Source organism: Periplaneta americana, chromosome 11, assembly GCF_040183065.1.
Source record: "Periplaneta americana isolate PAMFEO1 chromosome 11, P.americana_PAMFEO1_priV1, whole genome shotgun sequence".
Classification (NCBI taxonomy): domain Eukaryota; kingdom Metazoa; phylum Arthropoda; class Insecta; order Blattodea; family Blattidae; genus Periplaneta; species Periplaneta americana.
Genome location: NC_091127.1, coordinates 23868617 through 23888327, shown reverse-complemented (window position 1 = coordinate 23888327; position 19711 = coordinate 23868617). Strand labels below are relative to the sequence as shown.

General features: G+C 33.6%; 1 protein-coding gene across 1 annotated transcript in view; it reads left to right on the top strand.

Moving 5' to 3' along the window:
• Window positions 1-19711, top strand: part of kdn (citrate synthase) — a 60587-nt gene that overhangs the window by 22658 nt on the left and 18218 nt on the right. The window contains exons 3-4 of the mRNA XM_069839155.1: window positions 7245-7442; window positions 11228-11416. Of these exons, the coding sequence (XP_069695256.1) occupies window positions 7245-7442; window positions 11228-11416 (387 nt within the window). The remainder of the gene's footprint in view (window positions 1-7244; window positions 7443-11227; window positions 11417-19711) is intronic.

Below are 19711 nucleotides of genomic sequence, written 5' to 3'. Positions count from 1 at the left end.
TGACGCTGGGCGACGAAAACGTTTATAAAAAACATTAAATGTGATATAAAGGAATAAATCCTTAAATATTATGCGATAAGTCATTCATTGACTGAGAAATAAACAGTATAACACTAAAGATCTCTTTAAGACTTATCTTTAAAAAAACCAAAATGAATTGCAAAAAGATAATGAAGAAGCTTATTAGACAGTAGAAAATAATAGAATAAAAATTGAAAATGCGGAGATTTTAAGTGGAGGCCTCACGATTTACTAATCAACATGGCTGTCTGTCAGACTATGTTAACTCCAAGAAAATAATCTCAAAGTCAGGGGTAATGATGAAACCAGATGGAAATAACATTGTTTTTTGTTACTATATTCCTTTTTTAATGGATGATCGTCATTGCTTATAACCTAGTCGACATCATTATTTTTCTGTGCTGATTTATGGAAATAAATTGCAGCCCATAATATTGAAACCTGACAAAAAATAATCTTTCGTAAAAAAAATAGCTGATTATCTATGCCTGTAACGTATTAGAATGAAAGTACTCTTCGAACACTACAATTTAACATAAGTTTCATTGAAATATCACGTTGCCTATTGGCAACACTTTAAAATGCAGCTTATAGTTTTCGTATACAGACTTCGCTGCAATCTATTGTTGTATTTAGGAAAATTACGTTTAATTGTTGCCTTGATTTTGTTCTACATTTGTAATTCCGTATCGTAATTTCTGTTAAATGATACGAATTTCAAAAGTCTTTGTGAGAGCTTGCGTTAGGGAACTGAACATGAAACTGTGGTTGCAGCATCAGTGGTTCATTCATTTGTAGTTGATGCGCCCAGTTCTTACGTAACATATTTGTTCCACATAGAAAACCTCTATCACTGGCCTTTCCCAAAAATACCTTGCCCCTGTATATTAGCGTAATAGTGTGATTAATTTTAGACCTTGGCATGGCTTGGAGCAGGAGCATTTTGGCTGGTGGGAGTGTCTGTGTACGTTATCTGCAATCCTAAAATATCTCGCACCTTTCTCTGGTCACGAGTCATGTGGTTGCAGAGTCCTTGTTGCTATTCTTCTTTAAACGTTTATAGATTGTAAATGTACTGTTCTTGACCTCTGAATGTCAAGTGACGAGATATTACGGATTCTAAGGTTGAATCTCGTTAATGAAGTACACAATGAGAATATCATTTAGCTTAAATATATTTTTTTAATTTAAAAAAGCACATTATATAAAAGATCGTCTTGAGCTAATGGGTGAACTCGTCTCTCCAACAATGTATCACAACTTTCAAATTCAGGCAAGGGTGATGCATTTGAACTGAAAAAACCCGAGCTACGATTTTTTCTAAAAGGAAAGTGAAGCAGGGTTCTAAGTCACACTAGGACGGATGACTTTACATTTGACTGATTAATTCTAAGAACAAAATTGCCGATGGCCTTTATGGTGACTAACTTCCAATGATTTCTTCAGGAATCTAAAACTAATAATAAAAAACATATATCAGCATTCACGATTATCATTTTATCGGATGTAATGGGTTTCGTCTTTCAGTTTTTTACATCTCAAAAATAGATTTTAAACTCTGCAGAATGTTAGAAGTTCATTTGATCGTAAGATTTTGTAAACCAGCATTGAGTAAAAATGTTTTATTTGACCTTTAGGAGCACCACAAATAACCACACTAGTGTAATCTCTCAGTCATCTCGATGCCCCTAAGTATTTATTTTATTGGTCATGTGATAGACATACTATATTTTACTTTTTCAGACGGTAAAGGAAATTTATTTTTACTTTATCATCCCACGTAAAATTTTATGAAATGGGTGCTTACGAAATCGTTCTTATGTGATGTGGAGTTAAAGGGGAAGGGGGAGAAAAGGAATATATCATCGGTTTACAAGCAAAACACATTAAGTCAAAAATAATACTTATGAGAATGCACGTAATATATGTGTGTAAACTTAGAATTGGAAAATTACATACACTTAAGGGGACACTCAACTTAAAAATTGGAGAAAAAGTCTCATAGAAATGAAAAATTAAATTTCTACACTAATTTACGTGACAGAACTAAATCAATACGCAGAATTCTTCCCCTTTTCATTGAGAAGTCACAGTCAAATGCACAAAGCCAAAAAATAAAAAATGATAATTAAAAGTGATATTTCAATTAATGATTGATTAAAAATTGAAATATTTTTTATTTTGAAAAGTATTGGATCTAATGAGCTGAGATTTTGCATGTTATTTTCCATGTGTATATTAAACTTTTTCTCCAAATTTGAAAAAGATTGGTCAAATAGGAAAAAAGTTCCAAAATAAAGTTGAGTGTCCCCTTAAACAGAAAAAGTTTATTAAAATAATATTTTGAGGATTCGGTTTTGTCAGAAGAAAAACACCTTTTTGTTAGAAGTAATAATTTTGACTTAATATATTTTACTCGTAAACTGATATGTTGGTTGGTGAGAGTTCTGACTGCTCATTCTTTGATACTGAAATTATAGAACGAGTATGAGAATCGCAATGCTACTGTTAAACTCTGACATGAAACAAATTTGATAATTTGTAACTAGCAAGATTGCTGTTAAATGTAGAGAAGTTTAAAATACCAAATTTAGAAATTGAAGGCTATTCAGATTTGACCTATATTTAATTAAATTATTTGAATCATTGTAATGGATTATTTAGAAATTTCGTATATCAGATATCTAATGCTGCAAATAATCCAGAGATATCTTGCACTGAATATGTGCCACATTATAAAATGGTTTCAACAGAATTAGCACACCTTATCTTAATCTTTGTAGCAGGACTGCATTTATGTAATGTATTACCTATGTGAATAATGGTACTACACCCATTTCTTCTTGATGTGAGTCAGTGCTTGACTTATGAGAAATGTGCTGCTTAATATGGTCAGCAAGGTGTAAGACCTGTTATTTTGGTAATGCAATATAAATGGAGAGGAAGAACATACACTTAGTGTCCGTGAAAGGTATTTGGAACTCTAATAATAGACCATTAAAATACTGTCTCATTTAACAGTAATTTAAGTGTTAGGTCACAATTGCTATAGATGCCTCAGAACAATCGTAAAAAATTTCAACTGTTCAGAATTTTCACTAAATAATACAACTACCCTTACTTACTTAATTACTTGCAAATGGCTTTTGAAGAACCCGAAGGTTCAGTGTCACCTTCACATAAGCCTGCCATCGGTCCCTATCCTGAGCAAGATTAATCCAGTCCTTAGCATCATATCCCACTTCCCTCAAATTCCCTACATCTTGGCCTCCCCAAAGGTCTTTTGTCTCAGGTGTTCCAATTAACACTCTATATGCATTTCTGTATTCACCCATACGTACATTTGTGCTACATGCCCTGTCCATCTTAGATGTCTGGATTTAATGTTCCTAATTATGTTAGGTGAAGAATACAATGCGTGTGTTTCTGCATTGTGTAGCTTTCTCTATTCTCCTGTTACTTCATTCCTCTTAACCCCAAATATTTTCCTAAGCACTTTTCCTCGAACACCCTTAACTCTGTTCCTCTTCTAAAGTGAGAGTCCAAATTTCACAACCATACAGAGCAACCGGTAATAAAACTGTTTTATAAATTCTAACTTTCAGCTTTTTTGAGAGCAAACTGGGTGACAAAAGCTTCTCAACCAAATAATAACAGGCATTTCTCATATTTATTTTGCATTTAATTTCCTCCTGAGTGCAATTTATATTTGTTACTATCGCTCCAATATATTTGAATTTTTCCCCATCATTTCAAAGGATAAATTTCCAATATGATACAGCTACCCTACTACATATAATGTGATTCTCGTTGTTAGCCAGTTGTAATGAGATATAACTGGCTTTTCTCTCTCTCTCTCGCTCTCTCTCTCTCTCTCTCCTTTCCGAGTATAATCTACAAAATATAATAATAATAATAATAATAACACCCAGATTCTGACTATTTTCTTCTGTCCAGTTTTTTTACAGGTTAAGAAGTCTTTTGTTTAGTCGTGAAACTCATTTATTTTCACTTGAACCTTTCAGCCATAAGTGGAATCTTGTGAATTTTACAGAGTCCAAGTTGAAATCTTAAATGGTGTTGAAAATTTGCCTGTAATTGCATGTGTTCTACTTTCTTGGGTAATGCATCAGTGAAAAATGGGGAGAATGTTAATTGGGGTACAATGCTTTAATACGGGCGTTTGCTTGATTGCATCACTATAGATTTACTGAAAATTTGGTCTGTACTACACGTAATTTATTTTGAACAATTCTGCTCAAAAATGCAGGATTTTCAGTTTTCACAGATGCATTACGTTAAAGAACCTTCACCTCGAAGAAGGAAGAAAGGAAGGAAGTCAGTGTTTTCTGCTTTGGGAAGGAAGGTTCAGATCAAGATTCAACAATTGCTGAATCATTTGAGGCCTTCCCTTCAAAACACTACCAATTTTCTTTCTACTGTAGTAAGAACACATTTATATTAAAAAGATTGTCTGGCAAATGAAGTTGTGTTGCTTGAACATTGATGCCTTTATGCCTTTCTTTCTTCCTCTTCCTGTATAAAACTCCCCGCAGACACAAAGACGAACTTTTTGTGTTACATAATTCACACAAAATGACTGAAATCCTGTTTAACGGTAACATATGTGCACATTTGATTTCCAATCCCTGTGCACAGTACATTTCTTCATTTTACAGTCTCTTCTCATAAGTGATACATTTTTATTATAATGTTTATTAGTTTATGCTTGACCATGCCGAAATGTAGTAATTATACACCTGGTAGCAGCTTTTTAATGGACCTCATTAAAGTACACCTATCCATTAAAGTTCAGGTGTTCCACCAATCAGAAAACACCATTGTAGCAATATGAAAGCGCAAGTATCGATTATTCTCGGATATGCAATCGAAAGACAACTAGTGAAACGTCACGGAGGCTGGAAATCCAATACTGTCGCAGAAGGTTATGTTCTGTTACTATAATAATTAGCGTTAATTGTAAATAATATTCAAATAAATTCAATTTGTCATCTCGTTTTTCAATGTCTAAATCAATTTTAAGGTTATATCAAGATTAATGTTTATTTTACTCTCTAGATTATATCAAGGTCAAAAATCAATACTATCGCGTCTGCGCACATCTCACAATTTACGAGATATTGCACAAGGTCAGTTCCGCTCCCCAGTCAGATAAGAATAACATGAATACTTATGAATAATTTCAAGTTAGAAATATGGTCGAGCATAAAAAGTCGTATGAAACTTGCCTATAATGGTAATTAAGACACTCGTATGAAAATTATTAAACTCGCGCTCGTTTCATAAACATACTCGCGTCTTAATTACTACCATTATAGACTCGTTGCATAATGTACTATTATGGTAGTAGAAGAGTGGCATGAGGGGAAATTCCAGAGGAAGAAGTGGAATCTTTCAGAAGTTATATTTTTGTCAGAAACGAACACAGATTCATTTGCCAGTCAATAATTTTGATTTAAGTATAAAGTAAGATCACGTTTACTTGAGTAGTAACTGCAGAATAAACGATTTGCATTTTGTATAGTTATACAAAATACTAACGTCATGAAACTTTGAAAAGTACCAAAAACATGTTGTTGAGAAACCACTCTTTTAGTTTCACTTCTTTCACAACATTAATATGAACAGTTACTTGCTTGTATATAAATTATCTTTGTTAAATATACTGCTCACCATAAATATTGCCATTGTTTACCTTGAACTTACATAAGAAAAGTGAAATACAATCTGCTTAGAGCTTGAGTTTGCATTTTAAACTAATTGCGTCTCATATTTAAAATGTGGAACACATTGTCTCAGAAAACTTGTAATTAATGAGTAACTCAAATATATTTTTCTCTTTTCTGTTGTCCTTTTTTAAAAAAAACTTCTTTATCCAATGGTGGGTAGTTGATAAATCGTCTTGACTCTACGAGCAACATGCTGTTTTCATTGGCACTCAAACCTTTCATCACAATTCTGATTAGTGAAGAAATAGTAACAGAGAAAATGAGAGTACCCCGTAAAAACTTGGCTCAAACACCATTTTCGTCTATTACATATTCCACTAGAACTTGCCAAGATTTTTATCAGTCTTCGAAATGGAAAGTGGTTCTTCGGCTACAGTATTTAACAAGCATTGTGCCCAAATAGTGCTCAATATAAATTGACATAGGCTAATTAAATTTCGCTATGAAAAAATTATTTAATATTGCCCTCAAGAATGCAGTAAGGGCTTCTTATCTGTGTTGGTATTTCATGTGAATACCTGTTAGGACAAAATTATATTAAATTAGGTACCTATTACTCATTGCTACCAATTATATTCTACAAAATAATTTATGTTATATAATGTACAGTAGTGGCAAAAAAAACCGGACCAACCCTTGTAGCTAATTTCAGAGCCCTGTTCACTCAGAGCACGATAGACTGGTAACTAAGACTTTCGTGGTTCAAGTCCTGCCTGCGAAGGAAACTTTTTTTGTTCCTTATTCAAATTTATTCCCAATACTTTTCGATTGCAGCGATATTTTACTACTTAATTAACTTATTATTCCCAGAACATGAATTTTACCAGCAATCGAAAAGTATTGGGAATAAATTTGAATAAGGAGCCAAAGAAAAAAAGTTTCGTTCCCAGGCGGGATTGGAACCACGAAAGTCTTAGTTACCAGTCTATCGTGTTCTAGAGTGAATAAGGGTCTGAAATAAGCTACAAGGGTCGGTCTGGTTTCTTTTGCCACAACTGTACACTCATTTTTTTTTCTATCTAAAATAGTGGTTCTGCAGTTATTGTACCTATGTGTTCAGTGAGGCAGATGTTTGTATTATGTAAAGTAATGGTATTTTTGATGTGCATCAAATTTAATAAATGTTTTCATTTTTAATTTGATGTTGTAACTGCTAGACCTTTAAAAGTGAAGTACACCTTTCTGTTTTCAAGAAAAGAGATGTCAGTATTGTATTTTCTTGATTAAGCCTTTGTTTGAGTCTCAATGAAAGTTATGATTTGATTTTGTATGACGCAAACCTGATTATCTTGTGTTGAGTGGTAATACATATTTATTCGTTAAAGAAATTAAGACTTCTAGCATTATGAACTCTTAATAACAGAAATGTGAAAGACAACACCCATATCTCCACTAATTATATGATTTCTACAAAGATTTATCCTAATAATTTTGTAATAATATACTAATGAAAACCCATATTTTCTCTGTTAGATGTATGGTGGTATGCGTGGCATCAAAGGCCTGGTGTGTGAAACATCTGTGCTAGATCCTGATGAAGGTATCCGTTTCCGTGGCTATTCCATTCCAGAATGCCAAAAACTGCTTCCCAAAGCTAAAGGTGGATCTGAGCCTCTACCTGAAGGCTTGTTCTGGTTGCTCATCACAGGCGAAGTTCCAACTGATGCCCAGGTACGATTGGATGTTAAATTACGTAAAAATTATGTGATATAACTTCAAAAACCAGTCTCTTAGAAAATAGTTGTTCAGAAGAGTGTTTGATTTGGTTTGTGAAGCAAGTTAGGGACTGAATGCTCAGTACTGGAAAAATCTAATTTTACACAGGTTCCTTTAAGGTCTAATAAAAGAACCAGGCAAAGAAAGTAAAAATCACATGACATGAAACTCAAAAATTCATTACATAAGGTAGGGAACTCACAATAGATATTCAAGGTCGCAGTGTACGATGTCAGTTCTTGACCTCCTTTTCTAAGCTAATCTAATCTATAACGAGTCTCAGTGAACGTTTCCAGTGTTCCTGTTGTCCTTCCAGCAGCAGGTTTCTGTTGATACCACTGCTGCTTGTATCTGAAAACTCGTTAAAATTTACGTAATGACTGAGTTACATTAATAGAGGTTAGGTACTCACCCTCCGCATAGTAGTTGCTGGAAGTATTGCTCATTTTGTGTGACCCTTCCCTTTGGAAAAAGAAAAGAAACTGTCTCGTTTGTAAGGAATCACAGGGGTGCATTGCAAACTTTGATGTTAGGAAACGTTTTTATTTATTACTCCGGATCTCGATATAATACCAATCTGAGATTTACAGGAGTGAAAGAGTAATATTGGTAAATTCACTTGATAAGGTTTGTCATTATTGAAGCATTACTTAATTAATCACAAGTTAAGAAAAAGTTAAGTGATCAAACCATTCAAAAAGTAATTTCGGCACATTTATTAATATGCTGATGACAATCTTGTTTCATTAGCTTTACAACAAGTCCTGTTCATTTTATAATAAGTCTGACTGGAGTTATTTAATTATAAGTGAACAATTGCACTTGACTTAGCGGTTTTTGAGTTTTCAAAATGCCTTATGACTAAAACCAGGGCGATTATTGCCGTAAAAAATTTAGAATATCATACGTTAGTTCTCACAAAAAGAAATATCCTTACAAAATTTAATTGAAATCGGAGTTGGTAAGATTGAAAATGACATATTTTCTTGGTGATTGAACATAGAATAACTCATTAACGTAGCATAGTATGTAAATTTTAAAGTGGCAATGCACTGTGAGTTAGCAGATGCAAGCAGTGGTGGTAGCGGGGCAGGGGAAATGATCTGCCGACAAACAGTGGGAATGTTCACTTGTTTTCAATGTATATGGAATTTTGACTTATATTTGTGTGCACAGCCCTCGTAAGGCGGTCAGATGAAATCTCAATTACTGGTAAGCTACAGAATAATGAATAACCTACAGAGAGCAGTACATGAGTTATGGAAAATAAATAAGAACTATAATATGGAGATATCTGTACATAAGACTAAAACTATGGCATTTTGTGGCAAATCTCCTGTAAGATCTAAAATAGTAATAGGAAACAATATCATAGAACAGGTAAATAAATTTAAATTTTTGGGTGTTACCTTATCTTATAAAGGAGACTATGATCAAAAAGAAAAAATAGAAAAATTTAATTACATAAATGGAACAATAAGAAGAACCCTGAAATCAAAAGCTAGAAAAGATACATTGTTAAAATTTTATAAGGTGATGTCAGTGCCCAGTTTACTATATGGAAGCGAAACATGGGTTATGAAAAAGAGAGATGCCTCTAGATTACAAAGAAATGAGATGAAATTTTTGAGAAGCGTAGCAGGTTACAGGAAAATAGAACATAAAAGAAATGAAGAAATAAGAGAAGAACTTGAGATATATGAATTAAACAACAAAATAGAAGAATATAGAAATACATGGATGTCTCACATTTCAAGGATGCAGGAGGACAGGATACCATATAAGTTTTGGAAATATAAACCTCGGGGAAGAAGAGATATTGGAAGACCAGCCAAAAGATGGATGGACCAATTTCAGTAGGTGCTACAGGAATCAATTTCCTAATGCATGAAGGATGATGATGATGATGATTTGTGATCAGAAGAAGAATTTTGGGTTGTAATAGTGTTGAAACATATGTAATCACCATAATTTGGGAACTACTCTCAGATGACATCGGGGTAATACAGTATTGTTCAAGTCTGATGCATTGCCTACAATGTATGTTCAGTAGAGTAGACGCTTTTTCAGACCTGGGCAATATTAACCTGTTATGGAACATCTAAGTACAGCTATTTTCAAAATATTTGAAATACTAAGTCTCAGCACATGATTTAAAATCCAGAATTCTTCTCATCTAATCTAGTTCCATTTGTAATTGGATGAATTCTGAAGAAACATAACCAACTAATTATAATGTTAGAGAAACTCAGCCAAGAACATAACTGTGTTACTCTGCATTCGTAACTAATCCATATTTTAGAAATACACAGCCAACAATATAACTTTGTCGTTCATTCCATAATTTATTCAGTCACATTTGTTTGCAGAGTTTGATTTTGTAAGAGCATTTGGTATGAAAACTGTAAATAATGTTTTAAATTTAATTTAACTGCGTTTTTTTCTAAGTTTTTTATCTATAGTGAAAATTGATAAACAGTTTTTGTAGCATATGGAGATTATTTACAGGATTGGGTTGTGATGAATACTTTCTGAAAAGCAGTCATTCACTGTTTCTTAGATCTCATAACCTCCTAGAATTTTTATTCTAGCAGTCATTCCATATTTCTTAGACCTCATAACCTTGTACAATTTGTATTGCAAGAGATTAAATTTTTTGAAGGTAGTGAAAATTTTCTGAAACCCTGTCGTCTATATTTCTTGAGCTCGTAAGTCTTAAAATTTTTATTGTAGCAGATTAAATTTATTGACTTACTATTGAAGATAGTGAAAACTCACTGAAAACCAGTAATTTTGTGTTTTAATTGTGCATTTCTTAGAGCTCATAAAATAAATTTATTGACTTCCCGTTGAAGATAGTGAAAACTCACTCAAAACCAGTAATTTTGTATTTTAATTATTTTAGTTGTGTGTTTCTTACAGCTCCTAACGTCATAGAATTTTTATTGCCGGAGATTAAATTTATTGACTATCCTGTTAAAGATAGTGAAAACTCACTGAAAACCAGTAATTTTGTATTTTAATTGTGCATTTCTTAAAGCTCATAACTTCGTAAAATTTTTATTTCAACAGATTAAATTCAGTAACTTATTTTGTGTTCCATTAAGTCCAATGAGCCAATGTCCTAGCAAGGTAATAACTCGTACAATTGTGTAAGAATGTCGTCAAGTAGATCTGTGGCAGTGAAAAAGACAGACTTGAGGATTATAATAGACTGATGGGGTCCACACCTGTGGAGTAACGGTCAGCGCGTCTGGCCGTGAAACCAGGTGGCCCAGGTTCGATTCCCGGTCGGGGCAAGTTACCTGGTTGAGGTTTTTTCCGGGGTTTTCCCTCAACCCAATATGAGGAAATGCTGGGTAACTTTCGGTGCTGGACCCCGGACTCATTTCACTGGCATTATCACCTTCATCTCATTCAGACGCTAAATAACCTAAGATGTTGATAAAGCGTCGTAAAATAACCTACTAAATAAAAAAAAATAGACTGATGGGATACTGCACCATCAGAAAAGTTATGAACAAGATGGAAATTCCAAGGATATTTGGCATGTAATCTGTGAACATGATTTATAGAAGATACTATATCATTTATTTCACGTCGTAATTTTGAGACAAAGAATGTCATCATAAGAAATAATGTGTAAGGCTCTGAAACTATAATTAAATTAGCGTTACCTTCTAATTCTGTTTCTGTAAGTTGTATTGCTATGTTTGTGCATGTATTACTCTTATGTACAGGTGCAAGCAGTGTCTAAGGAGTGGGCAAACCGTGCAGCATTGCCATCGCATGTGGTGACATTGCTCAACAACTTCCCTGCTACTCTGCACCCCATGTCTCAATTCAGTTGCGCCATCACAGCTCTCAATTCTGAGAGCAGGTTTGCCAAAGCATACTCACAAGGAGTGCACAAATCAAAGTACTGGGAGGTGAGTTCTAAGACTTTGTAGTAACTTCATGCCATCTACATTATTTCATACAAGACTCTGATAAAAACTAGTTCATCCATTTCTATATTTTGTCAATATTTTTTTATGGTCAATTGGCTACAATGCTTTGAAATGTTTGAGTTCATACTTAGCTGGGAACCGCGAATTTTTAAGACTAATAATTCTCTCAGTGGCTTGTGCGCACGGGCGGGTGTGGGGGGTGGGGGGTATGTGTGTGCTTGCACGCGCTCGCGTGTATTTTTTTTATTGAAGATGAGCATTATTGGTAATTTAGAAGCCCTGGTCTTACATTTGCACACTGCCTGTGATCGGTCACAGAACACTGAATGTCACCTATCAGGTATGATTGAATTGTCGTTTGCATTACGTCATCTGCCCCTAGTGTGGTACCGTGCTTTGTGTAGGTTTATGATAGCTTTGAGTTTGACATGACTGTATTAAGACGTTGACTCGCAAGTCAAGAAATGCCGACCACTGCCCTACATAAATATCATATTTACTCGCATAATTTATGCACCCCAATTTTTTTTACAGTAATATGTACAGAAAAAAAAAACTCCCGCATAATGTACGCATTACTTTTTTAATTGTTACCTGTGGTAATATACAATCGAAGTGATTGTGCAATACAGGATGACTGTGATAATTAAACCGATACCAATAGTGAATAAGATAGGTAATATACAATCGAAGTGATTGTGCAATACAGGATGACCGTGATAATTAAACCGATACCAATAGTGAATAAGATAGGTAATATACAATCGAAGTGATTGTGCAATACAGGATGACCGTGATAATTAAACCGATACCAATAGTGAATAAGATAGGTAATATACAATCGAAGTGATTGTGCAATACAGGATGACTGTGATAATTAAACCGATACCAATAGTGAATAAGATAGGTAATATACAATCGAAGTGATTGTGCAATACAGGATGACCGTGATAATTAAACCGATACCAATAGTGAATAAGATAGGTAATATACAATCGAAGTGATTGTGCAATACAGGATGACCGTGATAATTAAACCGATACCAATAGTGAATAAGATAGGTAATATACAATCGAAGTGATTGTGCAATACAGGATGACTGTGATAATTAAACCGATACCAATAGTGAATAAGATAGGTAATATACAATCGAAGTGATTGTGCAATACAGGATGACCGTGATAATTAAACCGATACCAATAGTGAATAAGATAGGTAATATACAATCGAAGTGATTGTGCAATACAGGATGACCGTGATAATTAAACCGATACCAATAGTGAATAAGATAGGTAATATACAATCGAAGTGATTGTGCAATACAGGATGACTGTGATAATTAAACCGATACCAATAGTGAATAAGATAGGTAATATACAATCGAAGTGATTGTGCAATACAGGATGACCGTGATAATTAAACCGATACCAATAGTGAATAAGATAGGTAATATACAATCGAAGTGATTGTGCAATACAGGATGACCGTGATAATTAAACCGATACCAATAGTGAATAAGATAGGTAATATACAATCGAAGTGATTGTGCAATACAGGATGACCGTGATAATTAAACCGATACCAATAGTGAATAAGATAGGTAATATACAATCGAAGTGATTGTGCAATACAGGATGACTGTGATAATTAAACCGATACCAATAGTGAATAAGATAGGTAATATACAATCGAAGTGATTGTGCAATACAGGATGACCGTGATAATTAAACCGATACCAATAGTGAATAAGATAGGTAATATACAATCGAAGTGATTGTGCAATACAGGATGACCGTGATAATTAAACCGATACCAATAGTGAATAAGATAGGTAATATACAATCGAAGTGATTGTGCAATACAGGATGACTGTGATAATTAAACCGATACCAATAGTGAATAAGATAGGTAATATACAATCGAAGTGATTGTGCAATACAGGATGACCGTGATAATTAAACCGATACCAATAGTGAATAAGATAGGTAATATACAATCGAAGTGATTGTGCAATACAGGATGACTGTGATAATTAAACCGATACCAATAGTGAATAAGATAGGTAATATACAATCGAAGTGATTGTGCAATACAGGATGACTGTGATAATTAAACCGATACCAATAGTGAATAAGATAGGTAATATACAATCGAAGTGATTGTGCAATACAGGATGACCGTGATAATTAAACCGATACCAATAGTGAATAAGATAGGTAATATACAATCGAAGTGATTGTGCAATACAGGATGACTGTGATAATTAAACCGATACCAATAGTGAATAAGATAGGTAATATACAATCGAAGTGATTGTGCAATACAGGATGACCGTGATAATTAAACCGATACCAATAGTGAATAAGATAGGTAATATACAATCGAAGTGATTGTGCAATACAGGATGACCGTGATAATTAAACCGATACCAACAGTGAATAAGATAGGTAATATACAATCGAAGTGATTGTGCAATACAGGATGACTGTGATAATTAAACCGATACCAATAGTGAATAAGATAGGTAATATACAATCGAAGTGATTGTGCAATACAGGATGACCGTGATAATTAAACCGATACCAATAGTGAATAAGATAGGTAATATACAATCGAAGTGATTGTGCAATACAGGATGACCGTGATAATTAAACCGATACCAATAGTGAATAAGATAGGTAATATACAATCGAAGTGATTGTGCAATACAGGATGACTGTGATAATTAAACCGATACCAATAGTGAATAAGATAGGTAATATACAATCGAAGTGATTGTGCAATACAGGATGACCGTGATAATTAAACCGATACCAATAGTGAATAAGATAGGTAATATACAATCGAAGTGATTGTGCAATACAGGATGACCGTGATAATTAAACCGATACCAATAGTGAATAAGATAGGTAATATACAATCGAAGTGATTGTGCAATACAGGATGACTGTGATAATTAAACCGATACCAATAGTGAATAAGATAGGTAATATACAATCGAAGTGATTGTGCAATACAGGATGACCGTGATAATTAAACCGATACCAATAGTGAATAAGATAGGTAATATACAATCGAAGTGATTGTGCAATACAGGATGACCGTGATAATTAAACCGATACCAATAGTGAATAAGATAGGTAATATACAATCGAAGTGATTGTGCAATACAGGATGACTGTGATAATTAAACCGATACCAATAGTGAATAAGATAGGTAATATACAATCGAAGTGATTGTGCAATACAGGATGACCGTGATAATTAAACCGATACCAATAGTGAATAAGATAGGTAATATACAATCGAAGTGATTGTGCAATACAGGATGACCGTGATAATTAAACCGATACCAATAGTGAATAAGATAGGTAATATACAATCGAAGTGATTGTGCAATACAGGATGACTGTGATAATTAAACCGATACCAATAGTGAATAAGATAGGTAATATACAATCGAAGTGATTGTGCAATACAGGATGACCGTGATAATTAAACCGATACCAATAGTGAATAAGATAGGTAATATACAATCGAAGTGATTGTGCAATACAGGATGACTGTGATAATTAAACCGATACCAATAGTGAATAAGATAGGTAATATACAATCGAAGTGATTGTGCAATACAGGATGACCGTGATAATTAAACCGATACCAATAGTGAATAAGATAGGTAATATACAATCGAAGTGATTGTGCAATACAGGATGACCGTGATAATTAAACCGATACCAATAGTGAATAAGATAGGTAATATACAATCGAAGTGATTGTGCAATACAGGATGACCGTGATAATTAAACCGATACCAATAGTGAATAAGATAGGTAATATACAATCGAAGTGATTGTGCAATACAGGATGACCGTGATAATTAAACCGATACCAACAGTGAATAAGATAGGTAATATACAATCGAAGTGATTGTGCAATACAGGATGACTGTGATAATTAAACCGATACCAATAGTGAATAAGATAGGTAATATACAATCGAAGTGATTGTGCAATACAGGATGACCGTGATAATTAAACCGATACCAATAGTGAATAAGATAGGTAATATACAATCGAAGTGATTGTGCAATACAGGATGACCGTGATAATTAAACCGATACCAATAGTGAATAAGATAGGTAATATACAATCGAAGTGATTGTGCAATACAGGATGACCGTGATAATTAAACCGATACCAATAGTGAATAAGATAGGTAATATACAATCGAAGTGATTGTGCAATACAGGATGACCGTGATAATTAAACCGATACCAATAGTGAATAAGATAGGTAATATACAATCGAAGTGATTGTGCAATACAGGATGACCGTGATAATTAAACCGATACCAACAGTGAATAAGATAGGTAATATACAATCAAAGTGATTGTGCAGTGATAGATTTATTGATATTAGTTCACAAAAGTACAAAATTTAATAATTTAAAATAAATGATCCATATACAAAAGTAGTTATACATAATCAGTCTTACTAATAAACTGTGAATAAGCTATAGACGTATAAACAGGCTGTAACTATACAATGGGAATTGCTTTGCAGTAGTTATATACACGAAACCCCTTGTTTAAACGTTGTATATAGGGAAAAAATGGCCGCCCCTTTAACAGCTGTTCGTATCGACTGTCATTTTATGATGATGTTTACCTTGTAACCACAGAAGAACAAACCAAAGATCATAGAATTATTAGAATAATATTGCTGTAGCTTGTACTCTTTGACCAAAATGTAGTGTGGTAATAGATTAGAGCCAGTTGTACTATCGATATTTAACACGCCACATTAGAGCGCTCTACCGGATACAGTAGAGAACCTCAGATATTCTATTACCTTTCGTAACGAAGTAATGACGAAACTATGACGTAGCTGTGTAACAGTTATACTGTTATACGCGACGTATGTAGTGATTATTAGTAAGGAATTTACACACGACTTATAAACGAGCTACTCATTGTATAAGTATAAGACAGTTAAACGTCTGTATATAGAGTTTTTTTTAGTAAGACCGAATAAATATAGTTTCCTAAACTAATTAATTTATCACAAATCTCAGTAATTTATTGGTTCAAACTTGCACTTACGTCTGGTTTTAGTGCATGTTTAAACCAATCGTAATAACCATTAAGATTTTAAACCTTATTTATCTGTTCCTTTTCACAGCCATAAATATTTTTAAATCAATTATTCTTTTTCTTTTTTACTTTAAACATCTAAATTTATTCTATAACTTTCGTATTTATGTTTAGTGATAGGTACACTTATGTATGTTAACTAATTATTCCGTGTCATCATACTGCATCCAAGTTAGCAGTTGTTGACATATAGCCAGCGCACTGCAATAGCTGAATTGGTATTTCTCAGTGCGTACAGTAGGTCAGTCTAAATTCCTGCTACATGCTTGTCAACTGATTGTGCAGTAGAGGATGACAGTGATAATAAACCAGTACTGGTACTGAATAAGGTAAGAATACTTGTAGTGTTAACCTTCACAAAGTATTACGTAATTTTTTCTTTATTTGTGTTCAGTTTTAGGTTATACTGTGCTATATTTTTTATTCATTTCATATGTTAGGCACTTTACATTTTTATTGCTTGTGTTTATTATATCGCTGCTCTCAAAGTTGTACAGCTGATCATTTTCAATATTACTTGAGTGTCCAATGTTGAAACCCACTGTGATTATCATGTGGGATGTCAGGTAGTTACGAATTTTTCTCAAAAAATTTTTTGTTGCATATAATACGCACCATTGATTTTTAATCCAAAATTTATGAAAGAAAGTGCATCTATTACGCGAGTAAATATGGTATATGAAAAATACCAAAACAAATGAAGAGTCCACTGCAAGAATGATGGATGTCATTTGGAATACATTTTTCAGGAGAAGCAATTGAAAGTTTGAAATACTTAGCGCTCAAAGCTTAACTGTGATTTTCCGATCATTACTGGACAATGACTATCAGTGTTAATGCCATATAACTCTCTATGTGCATTCTATATGTCTTAAGCTATGCATTGACAGTCTTGGTTCATTTTCGACAAGAAAGTGACATACATCATTCTTGCAGTGGACTCTTCAAATACTTATTGAAATACTAATAATTAAATCACAAGAAGCTGCTTATAATGAAACTTTTCTCTTAATATTACGAAATATATGCATGTTTATTTGTTATTTATTACAAACTGTCTCCCAATGGAGGTAGACACTTAAGCCTCACTATACTGACAAATATAAATACAGAGTAGAATAAGAAGAAGGAAGAAAAGAAATTTATATGTATACTAAAATCTAATTGAAATATATCACAAGAATGTAAATGATTATTTAAAATTTAACGTGATTTTTTTAAAACTATTGTGACAATGTCAACTGTTAAAGATTTAGATCAGCGTTTCTCCAACTATGGTCCTGCCCTTGTGGTCCTTCAAAAAAGACAGAAGAAAAAATAAAATTCAAACGAATTGCGTTGTCACACTATAGCTGAAAATCACAGAGTTTGTAAATGACACATGGCAATCGCTTTTCACTTTTTCTCTAGGTGCTGGCATTTTATGAAATTTATTTACCCTACCCGTCTATCGTCTTCTCACTCTACTCTCAGCAAAAAAGAGGGATTTAAAGCACTACGAACGTGGTGTTTCTCACTATCTTTTCTGTGCAAATCTGGCGCTGTGCCTGTAACCCAGCTAGGGACTACCCAAATTCATAACAGGACCAAAGTACCGAACCTTTTCATGTATTATGACTTTCTTAATAGTTTGCTCATTGAAATGGTCACGTACTGTACGTCATACACCAATAATAGAACATGCAAAATTGCATCTTTACTGTTGAAAATCGGGCATGTTTCTGTATTAATTTTTTATTTGTTTTTCCAGATGACGATATAAGAAATTTTCTTCTATTAACATTAACTTAATTAGTTAATACTAATATAAAATTAATTGAATTAAATTAATTTTAATTAATTACTTGTACATTAAAATGTAAGTATATTGACACTAAAATATGCTACATAAATGATAAATTTGCTTTTGGAGTGAACAAGAGTAAGGTGGTCCACGGAACTGTTCTGACTTAAAAAAGTGATCCCCACTTCAGAAACGTTTGTGAAACGCTGATTTAGATAAACCAAATTGTTTCCTAAATCTATTGAAGAATTTTGGAATAACACCAAGGGCCCCAATAAAAAGACCAATTACGCCTATGTGTTTAAGATGGTAATTTTCTTTAGCTGGTTCATAAACGTCTCTGTTTTTTTGGTGAACTTTCTCAGGCTGGTCAACACTCCATTCATATCTGAAAAATTAGATTCTTTTTTTATATTTTCTTTAACAGATCATACAAGAATGTTCTTGCATACAGACAGAACACTGTTTACAACAGCTAAACAAATTATTTCTCTCACATTTAAATGTATCTAGCGATACTCAAATTGTATGCAGGATTCAAAGATATATGGACAAGTGAGTTGGTTGCAAGATGCATCTATGTTTGGGCCAGTTATGTTTGATGAGGCTGCATAGGTGAGCTGCAGCCTAGTTGCAGCAAAGACCATATTAGAATGATAATAGCTGCGTAACTATTCAATGTTGGCCCGATCTCTTACTCAGAAAGGTCTCAGGAATAAGTTTCAAAAGTTCCTGGCATAACTTAGTGAGGCCTCTGCATGAATAATGCATTGGGAAGCAAGAAGATTAATGGATTGGGCATGTATTTTGCCACTAAGAAAACAGAAAACAGCATATTGTGATGTATTTTGCAGCTCTAGTCGAAGACCTTCAGTTTAAAATTCATCTCGAGTATAAATAGAGCAATTCTCAACTGTGTGTGTCGTCAATCCATTCATTCATTCATTTATTTTATTCCATAGATCTTACATGAGCAATGAAGCTTTAAGATGTGGAACATGTCAACATTTTACAATATTACAATTACAATTTTTACAAATTTTTATAGTTTTACAGTTTAGTAATTTTCTACAATTTTTACAATTTTGTACAATTTTTTTACATTTTTTTACATTTTGGCGAGATGTAGTGAGATGAGATGAGGTCCGAGGATTTGCCAAAATATTACCCGGCATTTGCCTTTTCGGTGGGGGAAACCTCGGAAAAACCCAACCAGGTAATCAAATCAAAGGGGGTAATCAAATCAAAGGGGTTGATGCCAAGGACTCGCCATAGACCATCCGGCTTCAGTCCCACGGCTGGGGAAAACCTCCGAAGAAACCAAAGTCCAAAGGGG